We start from the raw sequence: 27,683 nt of genomic DNA on the forward strand, positions 1-27,683 counted from the left end.
GGCGGGCGGGCGGGGGCGCCGCGGCGGGCGGCGGGAGCGTGGCGGGCGGCCGGGGAGGCCTGCGGGAGCCGCCGCGTGCGCCCCCCGCGCCCCGCGCGGTCCCAGCCAATCACCGGCGGGGGCCCGCGTCCCCGCGTCCCCGCGTCCTCACCTCCGCCCGCCCCCGCCCTGCCCCCGCCCCCTCTCCGCGTTCCCTCCCCCAGCAGCCACACGCGCACACGCACACACACAAACAGAGAGAGAAGGGGGGGCAGGGGGAGAGAGAGGAGAGAGAGAGAGAGAGAGAGAGGGGAGAGACTCCCCGGCTCCCTCCCTCCCTCGCACACAGCGACTGGAGACGGACGGAGAGCGACGCGCCGGGAGAGGAGAGACCACCGAGCACAGCCCCGCGCTCCCACACAGACACTCACACTCCGCTCCTGCCTCCCCCCGCCTCCTCCTCCTTCCACCCCCACCACCACCACCGTCTCCTCCTCCTCCTCCTCTCCGCAACAAGAAAAAAAAAAGCCATTTACAGGTATTTTTTTTTTTTGATCCGCATATTTATTTATCTCCCCTCCACCCACCTCCCCAACAGTTTGTTTACAAGTATTAAAGTTGTAATTGGGAGCTGCCAAGACACATCTGGATTTGTGTTTCTTTGTGTTAGGGGTGATGTGCAACTAATTAAAGGCAGACTGGCAGCGTCTGCAAATTCTAAGGCTCCCCAAATAAAAAGAGACTGGTAAGTGATTGTTCTTTCTCTTTCTCTGGCTCTCTTTTTATTTTATTTTATTTTTATTTTTTATTTTTCTTTTCCTCTTAAAAATGTGTGCTGTCCGTTGGGATTGTAAAAGTAGATTATTTAATGCTGGACTCCAGCTATAAAAGGCGTCGCTGTATTAATTTATTAATTAATCTGCACCCGCCCCTCCTCCTGAATGTTAAATATGACCTTTGATCTCTGTGTCTCTGCTACGTACCATATTAGACATGTACAGTCACATTGTTTCAAGGCAAAAGGGGATCCTGAAGTGTGGGTGTCTAATTCAGCTTTGGAATGGGACTCTAGTTTATCTCTGTGTGTTTTATTTTGCTTTTTGAAGAAAAATCCAAACAATAGCTGCGGTTTTAGGGACCTTGTTCATGCTCCAGCGAGGCATTGATTAAACAATAATGACCTGGAATCTGGGCACAGTCATTTTCTACAGTTTCTGGTGACATTAAACCTTAAGGGAAGAAGGGGGGAGGTGATGGCAAGAAGAAAAGCAAGGGGAGCTTCTGTTTGGGAACACCACTCATATTCTGGAAAAAAAAAAAAAAAGCTGTTAAATTATTTCTTTATTTGGAACAAGGTCGAAAGACTAAAATGTTGAAAATTTTCCCTCCATTCAATGTGGTGATATTAGTGCATGGTTGGCATAACTAGTTTTTTTGTTTTTTTTTTTACTGGGTAGCAGTTATTATGGTCTTGGAGTTATAATGTGATTCGCAGAAACTGAAGCTATATGCATATTCTTGCTGTGTGTCTTCCCCCACCCCCTCCCAAGCATGAAGAATATTTAGCCAGGAGCATTTTGGGGGTACCCTTTGTATTGCCATCAGAGCTCTGAAGGGAGCAGTTTTTCCTAATGCGAAACCACAGAGGTGGTTCCTGACTGATTAGGGACTTGCTGTGATTGAAAGATGCCTGCTAGCTTCTAATCCAGCCGCGGGGTGAGGTTCCTTATCTTGATTTACTTTGCCTAATAGGGATTTGTTTACACAAACCCCCTCTTTTTAGGGCACCTCATCAGCAGGTCTTGAAGTTTTTGCACTTGGAGTTTGGGCATAAATGGTTCATTAATCTAATTATAAGCATAATTACTATAATTGATATCCATTTTGAACTGAATATATGAGGCTGGGACTACTGGGCCCCATTTAGAATTCCCTCAACTCCACATTCTAGACCCATATGGGGGCTTCAAAAGATGTCACAAAAAAGATATTCTGGCCTAAAAATAATAACAATCTGGAAACAAAGAAACTGGTTTTTCAGTTTAGTATACACTTTATGTCCTTGCTTTTTCTTCTTAAAAGGCTGTGGTGTACCTCTCCCTTTGAAATAAACAACTAAGATACCTCTTCCTACAGCAAAATAATGGTTTGTAAGCAAAGAGATGAATGCAAATGTCCAGTTAACATTAAACTTTCCTCTTAATAGGAGCAAAAGAAAAACATAATTTTTGATGGTTATTTCTTCAGGTAAACAACACCTTCCCTAATTTACTTAATGTAAAAACCAGTGACTGTGAGAAATTCTAAAAAAAAAAAAAAAAGAAAAAAGAAAAAAAAAAAAAGTCCCATGCTTTCTCCTTGTGCTGTCTTGGGAAGAGACAGGAACCTCCATTAGGAATTATTGGAAAATATTCTTATGGAGGCTGCGTGCACTTGGTTTAAAACCTGTGACATTATTTGTGCTACTTCAAAAAAATTTTTTTTTAATCTACTCCATCTTTTCTTTCTTTTAAACAAGTAGAACACCATCCTCTCACCCCCACCAAGCCCCACCACCAAATGGCTGGTCCAATTGAGACCTGTCCTTGGTCCTTTGAATTAAGACCCTCACAGAGCCAGCTGTGCTGGGATTCAAACTAATGACCGCAGACACAGAAGGACACTGTGGCAGCTGGTAGCTCTTTTCTCCCCCCCTGCCTCTTTTCCTTCAGACTGTATGTGGGCAGCCTCTCTGGCTCTCAGTTGTATTGTGTTTGCTTACAGTTTATACTCGGATGCATGGTAGACTTTCTCCGTACTTCATTTGCTAATTTCCTGTGCGTTTTCCCTCCCTCGCTGAGCCATGGCTGTTTCCTACTTTGCAGCATTTGCATGCCCAGGCGGCACTTGTTCACACATTTCATAATGTTTAAATGCCCTCTGCTTCTAGGTAGTAGCGCCCTCCCACCCCTGATTTGCATGTCTTTAGCACTCCAATTGCCCTTTTCCCTCGGCATTTGTCACCCCCGGCTTTCCCTCTTTCCTTGGGTATCTGGGCTATTAATACATTTTCTCAGGAGGGTTATAAGAATAGCGGGGAGGAGCTGTGGTGTGCGGGAGGGAGGGAGGGAGGAGGGGGGGGGAGCGCGGTTGGTAAGAGAGGAGGGTGGGGGGGGGGGCATGTCTTGATGATTGTTATGCAAACGACCTGACGGGGAATGTGGGAGCTCTGGGTGTCTGTGGCGGAATAACGGGGGAGAAGAGGAGGGGGGGGCGTTTATTTATTTGCAATCTCCTTCCTCGTGCAGCCCGCTGGAATGACTTTCTTTCTTTTAGTTGTAACAGTTGGAGGATAATGCCAAGGAAGACCCAGCCTGGGAGCTCGCCGCCCGTGGTGGAGATGCGCCCCAGAGAGGAATAAAAAAAAAAAAAAAAAAAAAAAAAAAAAAAAAGCAGCCCTCACCTTGTTCTCCCCGCCCGCACCCACCTCCCCCTCCCCCCGCCGCCCCGACCCCACCACCATCACCCCCTTCCCCGCCCCGGCGTCGGACCCGGCGGCGCTCCCCGCGTCCACCCTGCACCCCTTCTTCCCGCCCTGCACCATGAACACCAACGTCTGCGTGGAGCCCGGGCCGGGCCCGGAGGCGCCGGGGCTGCCCAAGGAGAGCCACCTGCCCGAGGGCGCCCTCAACAGCCTTGTGGATTACAACTCGGAGATGGAGCGCTACCGCTCCTTCGCCACCTCCTTCTACAAGACCAACGGCGGCGCCTTCCCGCAGGCCGCCAAGATCGCGCGCATCACCACCCCCATCTTCCCCAGCAGCGCCGCCGCCGCCGCGGCCGCCGCGCGCATCGGCATGTCCCCCTGGAGCTGCGACAACGCGGCCACCGCCGCCGCCGCCACCGCCATGCTCTGGGGCAGCGGCGGGGGCGGGGGCGGCGGCGGGGGCGCGGGCGGCGGCGGGGGCGGCGGCGGGGGCGGCGGGGGCGGCAGGAAAGCCTCCTCCGCCGCCGCCTCCGCCTCCGCCTCCGCCTCCTCCTCGGCGATCCTCCCCGCGGGCGGCGGCGGCGGCGGCGGCGGTGGAGGCGGTGGCGGCGGCGGTGGCGGCGGCGGCGGCGGCGGCGGCGGCAGCGGCAGGACCGGCCTGCACCACCGGAACGACTCCCAGCGGCTGGCCAAGGCTGGCTGCCCGCCAGAGCCGTCGCTGCAAATGGCAAACACTAATTTCCTCTCCACCTTGTCCCCCGAGCACTGCAGACCTCTGGCGGGGGAATGCATGAACAAGCTCAAATGCGGCGCCGCCGAAGCGGAGATCATGAATCTCCCCGAGCGCGTGGGGACCTTCTCCGCCATCCCGGCTCTAGGGGGCATCTCGTTACCTCCGGGGGTCATCGTCATGACAGCCCTGCACTCCCCCGCCGCGGCCTCGGCGGCCGTCACAGACAGCGCGTTTCAGATCGCCAACCTGGCGGACTGCCCGCAGAACCACTCCTCCTCCTCCTCGTCCTCCTCCGGGGGAGCCGGCGGCGGGGCCAACCCGGCCAAGAAGAAGAGGAAAAGGTGCGGGGTCTGCGTGCCCTGCAAGAGGCTCATCAACTGTGGCGTCTGCAGCAGCTGCAGGAACCGCAAAACGGGACACCAGATCTGCAAATTTAGGAAATGTGAAGAGCTAAAGAAAAAACCGGGCACTTCGCTAGAGGTCAGAGGAGATGATTTCTTGTTTCCCGGTCTGCCCCCCTCCCTGCTCTCCCCCCTCTCCTCTCCCCTCCAGGGCTTCTTGTCTGGCTTCAAGATGCAGTGCCCCTTCCCTGAAGCTTCTTCCTTCAGGTTGTGAGGTGCCCTGGTAGGTGGTGTGCTGGAGGGCACAGGCGTCACCACCTCCTCAGCTGCACTTCCTGTGGACCCGCCCTCCAGAGGGGAAGGGCGTCCCTCCTCTTCATCTCAGAGGGGAAACCTAATGTAATTGGTTTGGAAAAAAAAAAAAATCATAAGTTTCACATTCAGATGGTAAAACAGGTTCCCCTCCCTCCCCTTCTGATTATTTTTGAAAGCATCTCTGCCCAAAGGATTGGACACATCACATTCTATATACTTTGATTGGCTAGGAGAGGCTCACTGGTGGCCCAGTTATAACAGTGAGGACTCGGTTTGTGGCACACAAGCCTATGTGCCCATTGGAACACACACACACACACACACACACACACACACACACACACACAGAGTAATCATGAAAGCTGAAATACTTGGATTCTAAATGGGATTTTTCTACCTGCTTCTAGAATAGTTCTCTTCAACATGGCTCCCATTTTATTTTCTGAAGACCTAGTATTTTCTTTTTTTTTTGAGAAAGCCAAATACCACCTGCAATTTTTAAAGAGATGTTGATTTAGAATAAAGGAATACAATTAGTTCAAGTAATACAGGTGATCCTAATTTTACTCAAGAATTGTTTTACATAGTTCCAGAAAGAGCTCAGTTGCCAAAAGATACATGCTTTGGGCTCTGCTTTGGACAAAGTAACCATTTTGTGGCCACAGAATTGTTCTATAAACAAGCACAGTTCTGGTTGATACCCTGTATGGTCCATAATAGTTTCCTTTTCCTAGATGTCCTTAAGAGAGACAATGTATTGATGATCACTAAAGTAAATGTTAAATTAGACTTTTAATTATGTTAAATACAAAAGTGATGTGTTTGATGGAAACACATCAATGGTAACCTGACCAAAACAAGCAGGGCGGAAATGGAAAACCACAGGCAAATGGTTTTGGCGGTATTTTTAGCATAGAAATATGGACAAATAATCATAATTGGATTCTTGATGAATTTCACAGAGTAGATGGCTAGATGATCATGTGAATATGAGACCATAGGTGGTAGATTTAGCATTTGGGAGTATTCTGTGGGTTGGTTTGTAGGGTGATAGTGGCTCTCACAAGTTATCATCAGAAGGGCACCTACATGTTCTTTTAAAAAATTGTGAACACTGCTTAAAGGAGTTTTATCCACAAAGGACTGGTCTTTAAGAGAATGAAAGCTAAGAGTTGGAGATTCTTGTTGCAGTTTGAACACCAATAAGATACAGGTTTTTCAACAAAATTTTATTAATATAAAGTAAAGCAAAAAATACTTTGGGATTCCAAAAATAATCAGTGTATATTGATAGGATTATTGATTGTGATTGGTTCCATCAAAATGTTGTATTTATTCCTCTTTGTATGAGTACTCATCTCTTTGTTGAAAGTTTGACTTTACTCCAGAGCAGTTTATTTCATTTTCTCTGGCAACTCTGCTTAAGCAAAGAGAATAACCATGATTAAAATGCAGGTGCATGTCTTTTCTTAGGCCGCAAAAGTTAGTTTTTAGCTTTTGAGTTCTCTTTTTTAGATCAATTTATTGTAACATCTCTCGGTCTCTAAGGCCCATGGGAAATGAAAATTGAGTTTATCCTGAAATTTCCTGTGAATCTGGTTGATAAGTATCACCTGGCTTTTCTTTTTCCTTTTGAATTACAGATATTATCTATAATTATAGATTTGGTGTTGCTGGTAGGCCTTGTCTTTATAGCTAGACCCATGGTGCTGCCTACATACCAATTTAGGGTATGCAGTTGATAGGACCAATGAGTAATTCTGATTCAATTAGTCAACAACCACTCCGAAGGAGCTTAATGTGAGTGCCAATAGGTTTTCTGTACTAGTTTCTATGCTGATTGATCAGTCTAAACACATTCATAAATTTCCTTTTTCTTCCTTTTGATAGTTTCCCCACAATCTTGTGATAGCTTAGGCCAGTGGTTGGCAAACTCAGTCAACAGAGACAAATATCAACAGTAAAACGATTGAAATTTCTTCTGAGAGCCGAAAACCGACTTCTGCGCATGGGCCACAAAGTTTCAATCTCACTGTATGCACGCGCCCACACATGGTATTTTGTGGAAGAGCTACACTCAAGGGGCCAAAGAGCCGCATGTGGCCCGCGAGCCGCAGTTTGCCAACCGCTGCCTTAGGCATTTCAATCACATATTATTCCATAGCATTGCTTTTCCTAATTGTTTAAAATCCAAGTGCTTAAAAGTTCTGTTGCTCTTCAGAAGGGATATGAGTGGGAGGGGAAACACATTTCTCTCTTTGTAGAACTCTGAAGAAGTTTTCCTAACTGTATGCTCATCCCACTAGAGAATGGGTCATGGCTCAAGGCTAAGTTTATTAGTGAAATGTTCTTTGTCAAAAAGAAAGAAAAAAGTTGTGAGGTTTTTGGTTGGTTTGTTTCATTGACTAAGATTCTATCTAGGTCATTAATAAAAAGCAATGGTGGCATGATTGCCTCAAACACATGTGTGACCACATAGTTAGGGTTCTAGGTCAGAGTGACAGGGCTCCCATGGCTGAGCCAAAGCTGCAGCAGGGCTTGTAGGCTGGTGAGAAGTCCTCCTGCTGGCCTGCTTCCCTTTCTCATTGGGTCCCTGTGAGTTCTCATCATCTGTGGAGAAGTTTTAGAGATCGGATAGACGTTCTAGCTGAGAATGGTGATCTGAGGATTAATTCTGGATGCTACCTGTGGATTTCAGGAGTTCAGTAGTTATTATTTGTTGGCTTTATCTTACGGATTCCAATTAACATATGGATCTAATCATTACTTACATTCTTATGTATCCCTTCAAACCTCCTGTGCAATTCTTATATTTGACTTATTCTCATCCCAAAGATTGGCGGCATACTCAGGTTTTCTGGGCGAGTAAACGGAAATGAAGAGACACTCACACGGTTGTTTTGGGATTCTTGCCCACATTGTTTAAAGCCTCCCACCTAGCATTCTTTTCAAAGCTCTGTTTTATTTATTTCCACATTTGCTGCCTCGTCTCATGTTAAGAGCATCTTAATGCCTCAGAAATAGTCCTATTAAACCACCCCCTTAATATATTTCATATGATAACAATTCACACAAGACTAATCTAATTTTTCTATGATATTGCGCACTATATCCTGGCACATAACACTATTCATTTAGTCAGTTACTAAATTTAAAAATCATCCATCATTAATTATTTAAAGGAGTTTTTACGAATGCTGTATCCCCCTTATATGACAAATCATGTTAAAAACTTGTGATCCATATTCCCAAATACTTTAAGAAATGTGATTTTATATTATGATAAGTTGCATAATAGCACTTTGTGTCATACAAAGGTAATCTTTTAGTTTTTGTATTCACAGCAGTTCTATTTCTGACACATAACTTTTTAAAAATATCCCAACCTGATATGTATAGCTCAAGGGATAAAATTGTCCCATGGGCAACCCCAGCCTCTTAGGCCCTGAACGTTGTTCAGGTGACATGATTGATCTCTGTGGGACAGCATTAGAGACCACACAGATCTGGTTTCTCTCCCATTAGCTGATTTATGGAATTACATTAGTAAGCAGAGCCTCGGGAGAGTTCTCTGCCCCCAATCTTGGCTCTACTGTGAGTCACACACACACACTAGTTACCCAGGCTTCCCTTGTGTTGGTGGGAAGACTTGAAAGGGACACATTAAAATGAAGAGACTGAGGAACTGGAAAAGTCAGGAAAAAAAGGACAAGTATGTTCTCCTTCTTTTTTCTCTTTAGGATTTATCTGCTGAATGTACAGGCCAACAGGAACTTTCCATAAGTTCAGTTGAACTTCTAAGGGGTTTGGTGGAAAAAAACAGATACAGCCCCCAACTTGATAGCTAAGAGTGTTTTAGGGTAGGAAGGACACATTTCATATGCAGGCTAAGTGCTAAGAGCCCCAACCACTTAAATGGCCATGGAGGGATTCTGGACCCAGGCCTTGCTTGCAGCTTGAACAGGAAGATGGCACCTACTTCCTGGAGAAACTCATCTGATGACCATAGTGAAAGAGGTGTGTCACCCAAACTCAGAGTCCGTGTAGTTAAATAATAAAAAAATTGACAATTGAACATGCCATAAGGTTTTGAAGTTTGGTGACTTGAGCATGTTTATAGGTAACATACAAATGTTTTACATCTTAAGTGGAAACATCTAGTTGTTTGCCATTTAGATCATAATTTAAAAATGAGGATTCAGTGTTCAGTTTATAAAGAATCAAAACCATACCTGTATGAAAATGTAAAATTGCGCTTTAATCTCAAAAGGCAAATATGTAACTATCAAAAGGAAAGGAAAACTTTTCAATATATTTAAACAAAATAATGGTATATTAACACTAGAATGTAATAAAGAAATATAGGATAAGGAAAATTTCATATAGGATAAGGAAAAAAGCACAGACAAGGGTAGCTTGGACTAAAGTAACCAAATAAATATAGTTGTAGCCAAAGTATGACTGTAATACAAGTTTGATGGAATTATCTTCCCATCACCAGGTTTAATATAAGGTTAGTCAAAGTTGTTTTTAAAGAACCATACATTTTTTGATAATTCCTAAATGAAAATAATACATCAACTTATCCAAATATCATGTAAATTATAAGCAATCTTTTGAATGTTAATTAAGAATAGTAAAATAAAAGCAGTTAAAATCCATTTTTTAAAATTATCCTATAAAAATGTTTGTTTGAAATTCACTCATCACCAGACAAAATACAATCAGAAAGCCCATCAGAGCAATAAACAACAACAAACTGTAGACTTTAATCAGAGAAAAACACTTGGATATTTTAAATGAGAATGGAAATTGTATCTGAAGTTGAGGGAAATAAAAGTTTTTTAAACATTTTTATGAGTTGATGACTGTCTACATGCCACATATTTTGCTTAATCTTAGCCAACTGTTTTCCTGGGTGAAAAGTTAAAAGTTCTATATAGTCAGGCTGACAGACTGGTAAATACAGGACAATTAATAAAAATAGTCTGTAAGACTAAATATTGAAAAGTGTCCAAAAGAATGGGCATCTCATCTATGTTTGCTGTGGCTTACCAGTCTGGAGACTGGAGATGTATATTGGGGTGACCCTGAAAACACTGGTAGAATATTCTTTATGGTTACAGAATTAAAACATAAAGCCATTTGGGTATTTCCTAGAAATAATTTGCAGTGTTTCATAATCTGTTCTGAAATAATTTGTCTTAGAATTTACTGTTCAACCTCAATAGGTCTGATAGTCTGAATATGTAGTTCACTTCTATCAGAAGACAATTCATATTTTAAGAATGACAAAATGGCCTGCTAATTCAATAAATTTCATAAGAGTATCTCTCTTCCATTTCTGACATTTATTTTTACTCAGATTATACAAAAACGCTAAAAACTCATCATATATCAGACAGCAGATAAAATGATTGCATTAAATAAGTTAAATTCATATTTGTTACAAGTCCCATGTAAACATACAAATTGGAGATATGATGACTTCTCTTTTAGTTTTCCTCTTATTTTTCGATTGGCTTTTACAAAAGCAAAATTCGACTCAGAAAAATGGCAAAAAATCTTTCATTGTTATAAGTGTGATGTTCAGTCACTTATTAGAATATAAGATGACCTGACTGGGGAAGCACAGCACTCCAGAAAATATCATTTTTTTTAACCAAAAAACCCCCACAAAAATTGATTTCCAGAAAAGTTATTTTTGGAATCAGAGGAAGTTTTGAGGATGAGTGCATGTGTAGTTTGGTTCCTTCAGTTGTGCACTGGCAGTTCTGCTCAATTATAACCTCCTTTTTTATCTAACATTATGCTATGCTCCTTAGGCGGTTCAAAATCTTGGGGGAGGGGCACACGAGTGGTTTTATCCTTCAGTCATATCTTGTTCCATCACATGCAAACACCTGTCCTGAAATTGAATTATTCTGCAGGGTAATCGAAAAGCCTCCCTGCATTCGGCATCATATGTTTTCTGTTGTTTATTGAGTTATGTTGCACCATACTTCAGAGGCGACAGCCATTTAATAATGTTGAAGACTTAGCTCTGCAGGGGCTAAAAGGATCCCAGCAGGCTTGTTAACTTCTACTCTAAAACATTATGAGAAATATTTTTTCCTCTGCGAAACTTCAGGGCTTTCTCTTAATTTATTTTAAGGGCATTGGATTCATAGCCAGGTATGAGAAGGAGCCTTAACATTTTTGGGGTTTTCCTATTCTTTAATAACTAACCCACTGATTTCACTTAAAAGAAAATGGCAAAGCAAACAATTACTTATGAAGAGACTAATACTAAAGATGTATTTCTTTGGCTGATATATACAAAATATAAATTATAACCAGAAAATATTCCACTGGTTTCTTGGATTTTTATTTATGTACTAGAGGCCCGATGCATGAAATTTGTGCAAGGGGCTTGGCCCTCGCAGCCCCAGCTTCGTCTGGAAGGTCATCCTGATGGTCGTTCTGCTGTTTGGTCTAATTAGCATATTATCTCTTGATTATATAGGATAATTAAAAAGTATATTTTTATTTACTTTTGGCCACATTTATGATAGATTGTGGGTAGAGCCAGTAGTATCAAGTAAATAACCACTTAAACAATGTTATATACATCAGCAAACTTCTCTGACTTTATTTACTCACCTATAAAATGGGGCTAATATCATTGTACCTTACATCTTTTTAATATTGCATATAGGTTGTGTTCTTTGAATAATAAAAGAAGCTATGCGTTTTCTTGTTCCTATTTTAAAGTCATCAATAAAAAGTAGACTTTAAAGCAATTGTATTTAGAAATAATTCAGTGCAATAACGTTATTTAGAGCAAGTAGAAAAATTAAAGCTCAGGTAGAGTATTGCATTTTCCGGACATTTGTCTTAATCATCCAGTTCACCAAAGATCTGGCCTGATTTCTCTTAAAAAGAGATAAACTCAGTAAACAAGTTTTCCTGTTCTTACATCTGTCAAATGCCCAGGAAAATTTCAGATTACCCAAGATAGTCAGTGGATGTGGTGAGCCAATTTAGACAAGTTAGTGCCTTTCCTCTTTCTCCACCAAAGGCACACCACCACCATTAAGTAGTAGAGTGTGTGTGTGTGTGTGTGTGTGTGTGTGTGTGTGTGTGTGTGTATTCAGCTTTACTAACTCAGTACCTTCATTTGGCTACTATTTTCTCTATCTGGACAGACACAAAGGATTATTCTAAATATGAATCAGTAAGTTTAAGAAAATCATTGTAAGGAACAAATGGTTAAATGCTTATCATGAATTCTAGTTGAAGAACATATTTAACAAATACTGGAATAGTGTAGAGTTACTTTTGTTTTGGAAGATAAGTATGTGTGTAGGGGGAATAAAACAGGTAGACATACATTTTGAGATAACAAGTGAATGAAGTCACTCTGTAGAACTTTCTTTTTTATTTTTAATAAGAGAATAGCTATAAAATGAAGTTAGTGGGCAATAATAGAAAAGGCTGGTGGTTTTCTAGGAGAAATTTGTGATAAGCCCTAAAAGATTTGGAATATCAACCAAGACAGCATTAAAAACAAAAGAGAAAGAAATATTCAAGCCAGGAAGCAATGTGGTACATATTTAGGAGGAACATTGTCAAGATAAGATACAGAAGCTTTGCAGAGAATGGAAACTATAAAAACAAGGAAGATTTTCATGACTTGATCAGTTCATTTGGTTTGGGCGTCAGAGCCGAGGTTCAAGTTCAGTGGCATGGCAGCCGAGTTAGAGACAAGGAAAAACAGTGTGTGTTGTGGCTGACGTTATCTTCACTTATGCCTTTGAAACATTTAGTAGAATAATTCTAAAGTGTGGTTAAAGCAGAATACATCCAATATGGGTGAAACATTGGATCTCTTTTAGATCTCGTTTGCATCTGAATATCTAAATTAATATTTCCAAAGACATCTTGAATAAAGTGAAGAAAGTGCCATACTATGGGAAAACTGTGCTGAAAGTGCAATTTCTTGCTCAAGGACTAAAAAACATCCTGGATGATTGATAATGTCAAAAGAATAGAGATCAAGTGGGATGACAAGAGAAAGGGCTGTGTATTTATAGAAGCAGGAAGTGTCATGGGCATTTCTGTGTATTTCAGCAAATCTGGCGAGTTCCAAAGAAGATATATTTTCTCCAAAACTTTACATAGTAAAAAGAGATGAAATACATTTCTAAAAGAATAGACTATGTAAACTTAATTGTGTGGAAATGATGGTTCTGACTGATGGTAAATCAGTGGCAGAAGAATGCCTATTGGGGAAAGACCTATCTGTGGGAAATGTTCTTGTTTATAAGGTTAAATGAGTTCAGTGATGGTTTTAATGGAGCCAAGAATAAGGAAAAGAGATAAAATTCTGTTGTCTGTAGATGGATGAGAAGTGAGCAGATATGGAAACTCCTAGTAAACATTAAATACTTTGTTTGCTCTAATTTTTATTTATGAAAAACAAAACAGAGAACACTGGCCTTTTCCATCTCAATGGAAATGCATATTGGATATTTTACATAAGGCTGCTATCTATAGAGTTAAATTCATTATGAAGCGGAGTGGTTTTGGATTTTCCTCACGGTGATTCTTTTCACATAAGTATGTTATTTATATGGCATGGAGCTGTGTTTTTCAAACTCCAGGTGACAGCACATTAGTGGTTCATGAAACTGATGTATGTTGTTTACCACCAGGATTTTTTGTAAACTAGACTAGAATAGAGCAGGACAGAAAATATGAGTGTGTCACATATAGTAAGAGTACATATTGTTAAACGTCTGTTTTGGTTATGTATGTATCCGTAAATGTGTGTGCATGCATGTGCTAGGTTGCTATGTCAAATGTATTTCTAACTGTTGGTTGCAGTCAAAAGCGTTTGAAAAACACTAGTGTAGTGACAGCAACAACACTATCAAACAAGTCTGTAGTGAGGAAAGAAATTATATTTGTGAATGGAACAATGCTCATAAGATAAAGAGTAACATTTAAATGTGTTTCTATAAATAGTGTGTCTTTACTGTGCCTAAGCAGGTCTGTACCTTTTCTGTGTATTTATGAATACACTAGAGGCCTGATGCATAAAATTTGTGCAAGGGGCTGGGCCCTCACAGCCCCAGGTCCTGCCCCCGCCCACTGGTCATTCGGGAAGGTCATTCCACCTTCAGTCTATTTAGCATATTAGCTCTTCATTATATAGAATGGCATGTTACCAAGCATGGGGTAAGCCATTGATCAATTCAATTTAACAAATGCTTAGGTAGGGACTGTTAATTTCTAAGACCTGTTGTTAATGTTATGGATAAAAACACACAAACACATGTACTGCTTTTTTTTATTTTTATTTTTTCAATATCCATGTAAATTTCCTAACTCTATATCTTATTTCATCCAAGATACTTACAATGTTAGTTCTCAGGTAAAGAAATGGACACAATAAAAATGATAAAATTGAAATTTAAAAAATTTTGGCAGCACCTATTTAAAAATCATAGGATTTCTTGATTCATCCCTAGTTTAGTTCTTCTCCAGACTCAGATAAGAAATACAAACTGTTACCTATGATCTCTACTTGGCTACATCATGTGGTTACGTAGTACTCCAGAATTTTTTTAGAAATAAAAAAAAAGAATACTTGCCTTAAACATTTGAACATACTGAGAATCTACAGAATGACTTGTTATTTCAAACATATTTTACAGAATATTGGAAACCCTTGTTTGACTTGAATAAGAGAAAGAACATATTGAAAGAGAGAAGTAAAGGAATACAGGGGAAAAAAGAATGAGGGAGGATGGAGAAATGGTGGGTGGGTAGGCAGACATAGTGTTACTGATTAAAGGGAAATCAGTAGGAACCTGTGGCAAGAAGGATTATTATGGTCAAGTTCATTTTCTTGTGTCTAATTTAAATAAAAAATTAGTGGAAATGATTAATGTCTCACATTTTTGGAAAGATGCCATGAGTCTGGGTATAGACCCACTAGAATCATTTAGCATTGTTTTTATTTACCACAGTGAGGGCGGGGAGAGGGGAATAGTTTCAGAGAAACTAGGGCTTTTACTTTTCTTTGAATTTTATTTTAAGAGTAATTCTTTCAAGCCTGTGATTAGAAACATAGAAAGGCCAAGATGGGAAACACGAAATTAATTATGGCATTTAGAGAGATAGAGGCTTCCTAGCATCCATCAGCAACTAATTGTTCAAAAGTAGTATAATTTTTAAATGATTGTAAGGAGAAATTCCTGAAAAATACAGAATGCACCTTTAGAAAAGACTTTAGAAAAAAAAGGACAAAAGAATAGTAACCATGATATCTTATAAATCCCATACCTGAAACAAAGTTAGGCTCATTAATTTACTTTCCTGGTTTATGTGGAGGAGACTGTGTCTGCACAAAGTTGGAGAACATAATACTTACAGAAAAAGTAGTTCATGCAAATTTCCTGAGGAGAAATTTGAATCTAAGTACTTGAGTCTGCTAATGTCTTGGTAGTGGACATTACTTAAGAGTGCATATCCTCTTAATGAGCTTACCCAAAATATGTTTCTAAAAAGCTAAGTAATATATAATAACCTGATAAAATGAAATTCTAATAATTGTTGACTCTATACCTTTTACTTTTATTATTTCAGAAGAGTATTAAGGAGAGAGATTAAAAAGTCAGAGTGGTTGTGAATTTGAACAATTCATTCAGACAGCAATTGCAGTTATTAAAAAAAAAACTTTTTAAAGAGGAAATAATTCAAAAATTACACATGATTTTCAGAAGTATAGTCATAACCACATACATTATTTTCTGAAATGTCTGAAATTTTCTCTAAATTCTTCTAAGTAATTCATGGACATGAAACATGCTTTGGTTTCTAGGCTGGGTCAATCTCAGGATTTGGGTTTTTGTCAAAGAAGATTCTAAACCACATGAAGTTCAATGGCTGTATCCAAATGTTACAGAGCTTACCTTAAGGCAGTGGTTCTCAACCTTTCTAATGCCACGACCCTTTAATACAGTTCCTCATGTTGTGGTGACCCCCAACCATAAAATTATTTTTGTTGCTACTTCATAACTATAATTTTGCTACTGTTATGAATTGTAATGTAAATATCTGTGTTTTCCACAGGTTGAGAACCGCTAGCAGGATTGTTTAAGACCATCTATTAAACCTATGCCCACTTGTTAGATAATATAGAAAAATGAATATTTAAAAAATTCTCAGATCTATAATAATCAAAGTGAAACACCATAATTTGAATTATTCTTATAAAAGAATAATTCTAACTATTGTGTTTTATTTAAATATGTTAGAGGTTGTCCAAATCAGAGTTTAAAAAAAATCACTTCTTAATATTTTAATTGATTTTTTGAGGGGGGGGGGTAGATGAGAGAGAAACACCAGCTGGTCCTGGGATCAAACCTGTAACCTGGGTATGTGCCCTGACCAGGATAGAACTGGTCCACCTTTTGGTGGAGGGGACAACACTCCAATCAACTGAGCCACACTGGCTAGGGCGCTTAATATTCTTAATTCCCTTCCTATTTCCTCATATTTTATATGAATCTTTCTTTTTCTCTTCAGTAAAAAACAGGAAAGTTCACTGCCGGCTTCAGAATAAACCAAAATATTTCAAAATTATTTTAAAAAGTGCTCATGAAAAGCATGTTTTTGTTTTTCAATAGCTGACTTTCAATAATCTCACCCATACTTGTTGTATTCAACAGGAATTAATAAGGAGACTTTGAGGGGAGATTATTTAACTTGTGTCTTGACTGTGTGTGTGTGTGTGTGTGTGTGTGTGTGTGTGTGTGGGTGGGTGTATGTTCAGATGTATTTATTTATTAATACACTTTATTGATTTTAGAAAGGAAAAGAGAGGCAGAGAGAGATAGAAACACCAACAATGAGAGAGAATCATTGATCAGCTGCCCCCTGCACAATCCCCATTGGGAGTCGAGCCCACAACCCAGGTATGTGCCTTGACTGGAATCAAACATGAGATCCCTCAGCTGATGCTTTATCCACTTAGCCAAACCAGCTAGGGCCAGATTTATTTATAATATAATCACCTATATTTATGTACATCCATAAATGACATATGAATAGATCTAAATGAAATTGACTTTAGATATTTTTAATCATCCTTGACAGTATAGTATGGATTTCATTAGCCTAAATTTTTCTCTTTAAATCTCAATTTTACTTTTAATTTCCTTTCACACTCCCTCTTATACATAAGATTTAAAATTATTCAAAAATGCATTTTTAATTTGTGGGTCTTTGAAATAAAATTTTTTTTTTGCAGGTACCATTCTATTATGTTTTTATTTTTGTAAGTCCAAGAACATTTTAATTACTAAGCTCCCTACTTATAATACAGTAAATTTACTTATTTCTTGGAATGATGTGGCTTGGAGTGTTTTTACCAAAATTAACTGAAATATAATTATATTTGAAGTAATCAAGTGACTTGCCTAAATAGAGTAGTTATCTTTGATACGAGGGCCAAAGTGAATGCCTTTCCTGGTCACTTCTTGATGAGTGTGAATCATGATGTTAATTAAGCTGTTGCTTTCCTTCCTGCTGACTCACTCCTACCCCATCCACAAATCCCCTTTGGACAGTCGATTTCCTAACAGCTCTCCTGTCATATTGACTTGACCTAGTACCTGTGCCACATACTATATAAACTCATCTTTCCATTTATCAAAGTTATGTGGGCTTGCCTCCTAAAGCCCTGCCATCGCGGTCTAAAGCCATGCCATCGCCACGGGAGGTGGCCGTGGTCCTCAAGGACGGGCAGGGAGAGCCCTCTTAGTCCCAAGGCAATAGCAAGAGCCACGGCCCACAGGGAATCGATGCTAACGAAAGGCCATCTCCAGCTTTCCACCATGAATCAGAGAAACCCTGGCCATAGCTGTCAACTGGAAATAAAAAAAGAAAAATACTCCTTATAATCATATTTAAGGCCCCCTAAAATCGGGTCATAAAATTATCCAGTTACTTATTTGGTGCTTTCCTCGTTTTAAAGAGGGCTTGAACGTTCCAATTACTGCTAATATTGATAGGTGTTTTTTAGTTTGCATATTGATAATGGCCAAAATAAGATGTGAGTATACCAGTCTTACACAGCTTATATGAGAAGTGAATCTGAATTATGAGAAAAGTTAAACTGATATATATATAATATATGTATATATTATATATACTGTATATGTATAATACATATATATCACAGCAGAAAGGAGGTTGAAACTAAGTTAGATGTAATTTTAGAAGTGAAAACAGTATATACATCAACTCACATATTTTTAAATTAAGGTATTTAAAGTTGCTTTTGAATATAATAGTAAACTACTGCACTATGAGATTATCATCTATCATAAATTACTGACCTATGCTCTATCTGTGCTTGCGCATGATAATTCTGTTGTAGTTGTTGGATATGATTTTTTAAATATGCTATTTATAAATAGGATATGGAAAAATATTTCTGCTAAACCATTTTGCGGCATCTCTAACATTTGCTAGGTATCATTTTAGACCAATTAATTATCCAAAGATTTGTATTCTTATGCATGTGTGTGTATTTACATTCATAACAGTTTTCTATTTAGCCAAGCAGGTTTTGAAATTTTGTCAGTAAAAACGTTAACCTACATAACTTGATATTTTAGCACCATTGTGAATTAAATCATGAAAAAAAGTTTTTTTTTCCACCACCTGGGATTCATTTCCTTTTGTTCATCTTAAAAATCCAAAGTTTGAAGCAAATATAATTAAATATCTAAAAGCAAACAATGGGACTTTCTATTATATTTTGCCATATTAATTCAAATTCTTTTTATTGCAACATTCAGTGGTTCATTAAGGTTTTCAAACCCGAGCATGAAGAGCCAGTCAAATGCAGATGGTGTTTCCAATTCCAAGGTCTTAGATAGCCAAGAGTTTAAAAACTTATAGTGGAACTCATAGTGAGAACGGTATTTCAAAATGGTTTACAAGAGGCTGCATTGGCTAAGTACAGTTTCAAATCGCTTTGCTTTTGGTTAGATAAGCATCATTATATATGGGAATCAGAAAATTATTAGATGACATATTTCTTTTATTAATAAAAAATGAGATTGGAGGAGCTTATTCTTTGACTAGTGTAAGGAAATTGGTACCTTAAAAATACTGACTTCCTTGTGGAAATCACTGCATTAGAGTCATCCTCTTTCACAGTAGAATTCTGAAGGCATAGGAAAATCATTGAGACTCTTGGATTTCAAAGTGTACTAGTATGAGCAAATATAAAGATACATTTTACTTTAGTTATAGAATTTGCTAATGTCATAATTATTATCTTAATTTATAACATGCATCCTGAAGTAAATTTTAACATTGAGTTGCTTTTTGAAAAACTCATGCCTAACTCTATTAAAAACAATTCATTTGTATTGTGTCCAGAATATTGCTACATTTTACATATTGTATCTAGATAGGAATAGCCAATCCAATATATTTCATATATACAAAGTTGTAGATACTCCACATTCACTTTTTAGGAGGTAAATTTTTATTAAACTTGATATATTTTTAACAAGAGAATATAAAGCCCTGGTCAGCCAGAAGATACCATAGTCCCCATGACTGCTTAGCAGGAGAGAGAGAGAGAGAGAGAGAGAGAGAGAGAGAGACAGACAGACAGAGACAGACATGCTTAATCCTTAAAGTGCCAGCTTTTGGAAATCTTATCTATTTTATGTCATTTAATTATTTCTTTATTGCTGGTTTGATGAAAATCAAGCCGAATAACATTTCTTCCAGGGACATGTCCCTGGAAGAAATGTTTATATATATATATATATATATATATATATATATATATATATATATATATATATATATATGTGTGTGTGTGTGTGTGTGTGTGTGTGTGTGTGTGTGTGTGTAAATATAAAATGTTCTGGACTTGGATTATATCATTCTTCTATTCACAGAAATGTGCTGGCTTTTTAAGGTTATTTAGGAGGGAAACAGAAGGCATTCACGTAAGCTTGAAGGTCATTTCATATCTGGCTCATATAGGGATGCATTCTCTGGAACACGATGCTTTACAGCAGAACCGGAAAGAGAAAGGGGGGCTGCAGACGGCTCCCTAGCCTCCTGGGAGCAAGACTGCTGTTCGTCAGTGTTTGCACCTGCATGAGCAGTGAAGGCTGCCTCGAACAATGCCCATCCACTCAATTCTATTCTTTACCTCCCGCCCCCTTCTCTTCCTGGGGAATCTGGCTTTCCTGTCACTCAGGATAACGATTTCCTGCAAGCATCACTGAGACCCAGAAAGTCACTGTAATCTCATCAGGAGTGTGATTCCCCAGCTGGGACTCTTGAATTTATATAAGCCCAAGGTAGCTAGCTGTTCGGGGTGCATAATCCCCCGCGTTGATCCCCAGAGCTCCCACATCATTTAAAATGGAAGTCCTCTGATAAAGATGACCTCATCACCTGACAAAATTAGAGAAGATATATCCCCAAATCAGTACAATCAGAAAGCTGTAATTTAACCCAAGATGTTGCCTGATGTCAACCTTATGTATGACAGTGTTGTTTCCCCCATCCTGAAAAGAACTTAGTCCAGGCCTAACATAAATTTCCAAGGAGCCCAGTAAAACTTGGGCAGGAGATTGGCTGTGCATCCTGTGTTTTGTGGCCTATGGCACACTAAGAAGCTTTGTTATTTTTTATTAGTAAAACTGCTAGAGATCTATCACTTCCAAGTTTCTCGTGAATGCCTTGAAAATTTGTTCTAAATGGTGCCCACCTCATCATTTTCTAGGCTTTATGAACTCAATCAAGGATATTAATATAAAAGAGAAAAAATATTTAAGAGAAGATGTTTCCTTGCTTATCTTCCTCCTTTCCTGGGAGCAGTGGGTTGTCCATATCCTTATGTAGAAATGGATCATAATATGCCCCCATCACAGAGCTGTTTGTGACAGATCATGTTAGTATAGAAAACCAGCTCTCTGCTTCTCTCATTGCATTATCTAATTTTTGTGCTAACAAGCATTGAGGAGTGCTTATCTTTTTTCTCACAACATTGACCTTTGAGCCCAGGTGGCATTTTATAAAGCTGTCTTTTTAAAAACATTATAAATAACAGTGAGTAGTAGAAAGGGTCACAGGCAGAGCAAAGAGCTGGAAAAGAAATTTTAAAATATCTAAGACATGAGGAGTTCACCTAATTAAAAAATGTATTCCATGTATTTTTTGTTTATCTTCATAAACATATGTTTATCAAGATACAAAATTATATAAGAATATATTTACAATCTTGCTTCCAGTTGGCATCCAAGAGTAAGTTGGCATCTCTATGACATATACTATACATGTAAATGTGAATATAAATGAATATAAGTGCACGTTTTATTTTTCATATGTGAATCTGTAATTGCATGGATATGCTTGGATCTAACTTGTTAAAAATGACTACATTTATATAAGTGTGCATACATAAATAAAATTTATTCTTAGTTGGCATCAGGCAGCAAGTTAGCATCTGTTACAAACTAAGTTTGCATTTACTGTGTGTGTGTGTGTATATGAAGCATAAATATTAGAATTAATATATTGCTTCTTATTCATAGTTCCTTTAATAATGATTAAGTGCATGTAGGAGCATTTATCATTATTACATTTATCATTCAAAAGTTAAGCTTAGAAAGCAGTAAACAGGTTTTTTTCTCAAAAAACTAAGCAACAAATAGGTCTCCAGGTATGCACAGCGACGTGAAGAGAAGGAAACAGATGAAACCATAAGGAGTGGAGAGTAAAATATTAGTAAGATAAGTAGCATTTTTGTGGGAGCAACAACCTTTTAATTTGTGCTTTCAGAAAATACTCTACAAGTTAAATATTTTTGTTTATATGTATATATCTATATACAAATGGGATTAGATACCATTAGTTGGTTCTTATCACATTCATGTTGAACTTTATTGTGTTGGCTATGAGGACAGTTTATAAAAAAAAAACAAAACATGTTAAGTACAGGTAGTGACAACAGTTTTGCTTTCTAAAATGGCTATTTTTATATATATTAAATTTCAATTGACTTCTTGATCAATTAATACACTTTTATTTTAGATGGCATTACTATAGTAGGACTGAATCAATCAAATAAGGCATGTGTGAGAAAGTAAATTAAAGCTAACAAGTTATCAAAAAGTATTTGTGGACTTTTTATGTATTTTCTGAAAGGACTTTTTATGTATTTTCTGAAATATGGAATTCAAGTATTGCTAATACTGTATGTTAACTCTATAAGGTGTGTGTACATGTTCTATACTAACTCAATATTTTTGTTACAATCAACATACAATTAATTTACTTATTTATCCTCAGCAGCCATTGTATAGTCTACACAGGCTGGTTGGACTAGTTTGACAAGGAATAAAATTAACTCTCATGTGCCCATATGAGAAAATTAAGCCTTAACTTGTTTCTTATGTACCTTCAACATGTACCTATGAAATTCTGTTTTATTAAAAAGAGTGTGGCACTATGTATTGTTATAATGTTAACATATAGAGGGAAATTCAATAGCTTAACTACTATTGAATAAAAAAAACACATTGTAAAAATTAGCTTTTTGTTGAAACAGTTGTTCAAACTTTTGGTGTTAGCTTATTCCTTTGGAATACGGTAGCATTTTTATGGTACAAAAGGGTAGTTATGGTCCATTGAGAATCATTGGTTAGTATAAGTTCGTTTCATATAGATGATATTAATTTATGGAATATGCAGACTTACTTGAAAATAGTGATATATTTTATTAGTCTAGTTCTGATTAGATTATCTATAGGAATATTTTGCATTTATAGTTGTTAAGTGATAGAAGTAATATTTATTGTATTCTTATCATAAAAGAAATTCTCCAGAATAAAAAAAGTATTACTTCACTGAGTTCTAAATATTGGTCTTACAGAGGATGCATGTGTATGTAGCAGGTAGAGATTTTAAAGACACTTGCTAGCTGGTCCTCCTATTATTGATTAATGGCATGAGCCATCCCATTTATTCTAATGGCTATCCCTGTTCTACACCGTGTTTCCTTTATTTTTAGACCAATGAGTTTTAATCATTACATTTAATAAGCTAGCATTAGATTCAATATTCTAATGTTTCTAGTGTTCTAAGCTTGATCATTTATTTTATTTTATTAAATGTTGATGCATACAAGTCATCATGCTGTACCTTATTGACTAAAACTGTTGCTGAAGACTAAAGGAGAAAATTCTAATTTTATATTGGTATAGAAAGTAAGCTTAACGTGTTTTCTTGCTCTTTTTTTTTTATAGAGAACACCTGTTCCCAGCGCTGAAGCATTCCGATGGTTCTTTTAAAGCAGTAGTATATCTTATTTTCAAGGCATTTGGAAGTGAAGGGCAAACTAATGTCTTGTTTTAAGAAACTGCTTAGTCCACCACTGAAGAAAATATCAGATATTATTTTCATTTTATGTATAGGGGTTTCTTCAAAAAAAAAAAAAAAAAGAGGAAAAGAAAAGTAAAAAAAGACATCTCAAAATAACCTGGGAGCTCTGGGAACTGGCCAGTCCATTTACTTTGTTTACTCTGATTCTTTGATGTAATTTAGCTATCCTAGTGAAGTCGTCGTCTATTTTGAAAGTGGCTGTAAAAAATAAGTTTGGGTAAACCCCTGCTGTAAAATCATGTATCTTTGCAAAGTACATATCTATACTTCATTTTCAAATATATGTGTTTCAGTACTGTAAACTGTACAGATAGCAGCTTGTATTTTGTGTGTTTAGACACAAGGAGACAATCACGTCTGAGCATCTATGGAGATTAACAGTTTGTACACAACAGTATGGTTCTGTAAGTTAAATCTGGAGCAATAAATTTTAGCTTTAAATATTTTTTGCCAGTTGTTTCTAGAAGCAGCAGGAGCAGTGGCATGCTTTGCCATGCATCTTTCAGTGGAGACTTGATGCCAGGTTTCACAAGAAGAAAAGATGATGATGCGTCCAGCAATTACCTGCAGTTGTATTGCGATAGGAGGGAAGATGTGATGAAAGTTTCAATTAATCTTTTGAGCACTATATTAGAGTAGTGGTTATGCACTTGCATTGCTTACAAACGAGCTGTACAGAAGGGTATACCTCCCAAATACTTAGTGTAGTTGACTTGTCTTGGGTTGCACTGTATGGCGGAGTACCCTGAGTAGTTGGAATATGCAGAATCAGTTGTATAAATTTTTTAAAACAGTGTTTTCTAGGACACAGAAGCATCGGATCGTAGGGGGAGAAATCCATGGCTGAATTGTTGTTTTTTACTAGCCCAGCATGGGCTATATTTTTCGTTTGTTTATTTTTTGCCTTATTATTATTATTATTATTATTGGTAGGAAAAATAAACACAATAATAAAATGTATTCAAATGTTTTAATTCCATGTATGATATTAAATCGGTAGTTTTATTTTACATTGGAACATATCAAAGCTTCTGCCTTGAGACATGGCTAGGTATATTTTTAAGTAAAAAGAATTAAACACTTTCATAAACCTGAGGGTTTTTTTAATCCTTTGTTATCTTCCTTTCTCATAGCCTCCCATTTGGACCAGTGGCCTTCCCCTAGGCCCTCAGTGGAATGTTCCATTGCTCCCATTCCCATTCTTGTCATCAAGGATGCTGTGGTTCCAGAGAATTCCATAAATGTAAACAACCCCTAAACACAAAGGAGTATGCTTCATAGGACCTGGGCCTTTTCACCTAGAATTTGGTTTGCTTATGGCAATTGGGGCTCCCAAGGCTGTCCCAGTAGCACAATTATTATTTGTGATGACATGTTACCTAAGATTCTTCCTCCCCCCCCCCTTTTTTTTTGGTCAGATACTGTTCAACTTCAGCAATAAAATAGAGTTTAGCAAAAACACATAGAGAATCAAAGTTGCCATGTTACTGTCATTTTTTTAAAACAAAAAATGACACTTTTTATCCACTTATTTCAGCCTACACATCCATTAGCCTTTTGAAAAATGTTAGCAAAATGTATCATATGAAGAAAAATAACTTGGGAAGAGAAAGGGTGATGAAAAAGACTGCAAAACTTTAGAAAGCCTAGCAGATGAATAAATTTAAAAGGCTAGTTCTAGCTTTGAATTGCAAGTAATAGAACAGAGGAGATTTTTTTAAAAAAATGGAAGGAGCATTTGCCGTAAGAATTCTGGAGGGAGGGATGGATAAGGCACTAACAAATGCTAATGTTAAAGTGTGCTTTAACTTCCTGGAATATGAATGCAAGGTCTATAGTTATGGTCCAATAGTCTTTTTGAGGAAAATTCATTATCTGTTATACCTATCCACGTTTAGAGAAGAGAATTAAATAATCACAAACTAAAACATGCTGTATATTAGTTTTGAGATCACTTTCTACTTGCTATGTATTCCTTTGAGGATTTCTAGATAGAATTTCTATTCCAGCTGTGGGAGAAGAGAGCTATATGAATTATTTCTAGTTCCTTTTTTATTTTACTTATTTTTAAATCAATTTTGCTAATTTTTACAAGTAACTGAAAACTAACTCTCACACTTGAATGAGAAGCTTGCCTTGCTTTTTGGAAAACGATGGTTGTTATTACAGCAGTGAAGCAAACTTCTTTCTCTTCAGACTGCATTGGGCACACAATAGCATACAAAGATCTCATAGCAATGTACCAAGAGTCTAAAATACATGCTAGTGTTGCATGTCTTGATGTGTTTTTGTTTGTTCGTTTTCTTAAAGAACTTACAAATCTGTATATTGTAAAATGTGGTGTTTTACATGTCAATTCAATATTTTAATGAAAGAAAATCTGTTGATTATTAAAATGGAAATGTATAGCTTTTCTTTAATTCTCTTATATGTTCTTATTCTTGACATTGTTCTTTTACACTGCCCATTTCTTTAGTTGTGCTAAAACTCTATTTATATAATGTAGGGTGCATATAAAGTTCTCGTTGATGATGTTGAAAAAGGATATTACTCATCTGGCCTCAATCTAGTTCCTTTCTCTAAGTCTATGTACCAAGAGCTGTAAAGCATATCATTATAATACTAAGGGAATGATTTCAAGGTTTACATTTTCATGATTTTAAAATACCAATGAAAGGTAACTTTTAAAATTCCTCACTGTATGTTTTATATTCAGCACCAAGAAAATTTAGAACATAAAAATGGAATATAGATCGGGTGGACTATCAATACACCTTAAAAATTTCCTACCAGAGAAGTCAAATAAAATAGTTTGTGAGAGGTCTACATACACAGAAGTCTTGTTTTGTCTTGGGTAGATGAGGAAATGCTATATTCTGTCAGCATTTTGGGGGGAGCATGGAAAATCTTTGGGTGTCAATTTCCTTGTCAGCTGTCACTTAGCACCCTAACATCACAAGAACATCATCATGTAAACCTTTTTCCAGGCCTTCAGACTTCAGTGGCTTTGTGATGAATTCTGTCTGTGTACAAGGGGAGGCATATGTACAAAGTAGAAATGTATCCATGCTTGGGAGGAAAAAAAATGTCTTCCTCCATGGTAAGAGTATATAAAGACATCTCCTGGTTGCTTAATTCCAAATACACAACTTCCTTCTTCTAAACACATTTAAAGGGAGCAAGATATGGTGGGCTTACTATGAATGAATATAAACTAATCACTCAAAGAAAAGGATATTCCTTTCCTTTTATTCAGAACCCCTGACATGTAAATCGTACAATTAATCCTAAAGCATAGAAAGTGTGTAAGCTGATAGTATCTGTAATCAAATAATGAAAAAAAGAAAGCCATTAAAGGAACACACCATCTAGGGTCAAATAATGTTCAACAAAAACTGTAGTGGGTCTTTGATCACAGGGATATCAAACAGTTGATTCTCATGTAACAGCTAAATGTTTCAGATTTTGTTTTTATTAAATTTGGCAGTTTCACACTGAGATCTGTATTCCTGGTGAATAGAAGTCAGCTACTATGTTAGGAGGGGTTCAATTTTCACAACTGCAAGGAAGTTAGAAATTTCAGGAACAGACCACAAAATGTACTCGTTTCACAGTGCTCTCCTATTCTGAACTGTGCAGTTATCTATTCAATTTTCTACAGATATTTGTGTAAGGTGTATGTATGCTTGTGCAATTAAAAAAAAAGCAGTTTTGGAAAACAGTGTATTTATTAAAGAAAATTACTTATAGGGCATGTACAAAACTGTAAAATAAAAAACAAAAAAAAAAACCTTTAAAAAACACATTCAATTTGCCCAGTAAAGTTGTTTTTGTGAAATTTATGTGTTGTTGAATAAAGGACTTTAGTATTCAAAGTATCTCTATTTTTCCATGAACAAATTTTTATTTGTGGGATTTTTAAATAATGAGCATATGATCCTGAAAACCTAATTTTGCTTATGATAAAAAGTTTATAATTCTACATTTGCCCTTATGTTAGCAAAATGAATGCTGTATATAAATCTTTCATAAAACATGCTAGTTTGTTCATTCTGTTTTTCCTCCTCTATGCTGCCTTCCTCATAACACCTAAAGAAGGGAGGGAAAAAACATGATTGTTTTCACATGTCCAAAGGATATATTTTTATTGAAAGCTTTAATAGGCCATTAGAGGAAGAAATAAATATATCCAAACTTTTTTCCCTTCCTCTCCATCATGTGCCGGGAGAAAGCAGCCAGCGAATTTCTTGTGAATGAAAAGTCCTGGTCACAGTACCTGGAGGCAGAAATGAGCAATGCCAGAATTCTTTAGCCACTCCCAGCAGTTCTCTGAGATTGCATTACTATCGTTAGCTTTTTTATTATGGAATAT

The 27,683-nt window shown here is 37.8% G+C and overlaps 1 protein-coding gene and 1 long non-coding RNA gene across 2 annotated transcripts; both read left to right on the plus strand.

Annotated features, from left to right (window-relative positions):
• The first annotated feature begins 248 nt into the window (after nt 1-248).
• Nucleotides 249-3,381, plus strand: LOC118703279. The gene is made up of 3 exons (XR_004982974.2): nt 249-517; nt 650-724; nt 3,295-3,381. It is a non-coding gene; the product is annotated as an uncharacterized LOC118703279 (long non-coding RNA).
• Nucleotides 3,382-3,456: 75 nt separating this feature from the next.
• CXXC4 (CXXC finger protein 4) lies at nt 3,457-27,189 on the plus strand. Its single transcript, XM_036410095.2, has 2 exons — nt 3,457-4,658; nt 23,176-27,189. Exons 1-2 carry the CDS (start codon nt 3,561-3,563, stop codon nt 23,218-23,220), a joined length of 1,143 nt encoding a protein of 380 aa, XP_036265988.1. The 5' UTR covers nt 3,457-3,560; the 3' UTR covers nt 23,221-27,189.
• Nucleotides 27,190-27,683: the final 494 nt, after the last annotated feature.

Source organism: Pipistrellus kuhlii, unplaced genomic scaffold (assembly GCF_014108245.1).
Source record: "Pipistrellus kuhlii isolate mPipKuh1 unplaced genomic scaffold, mPipKuh1.p scaffold_m20_p_1, whole genome shotgun sequence".
Lineage (NCBI taxonomy): Eukaryota > Metazoa > Chordata > Mammalia > Chiroptera > Vespertilionidae > Pipistrellus > Pipistrellus kuhlii.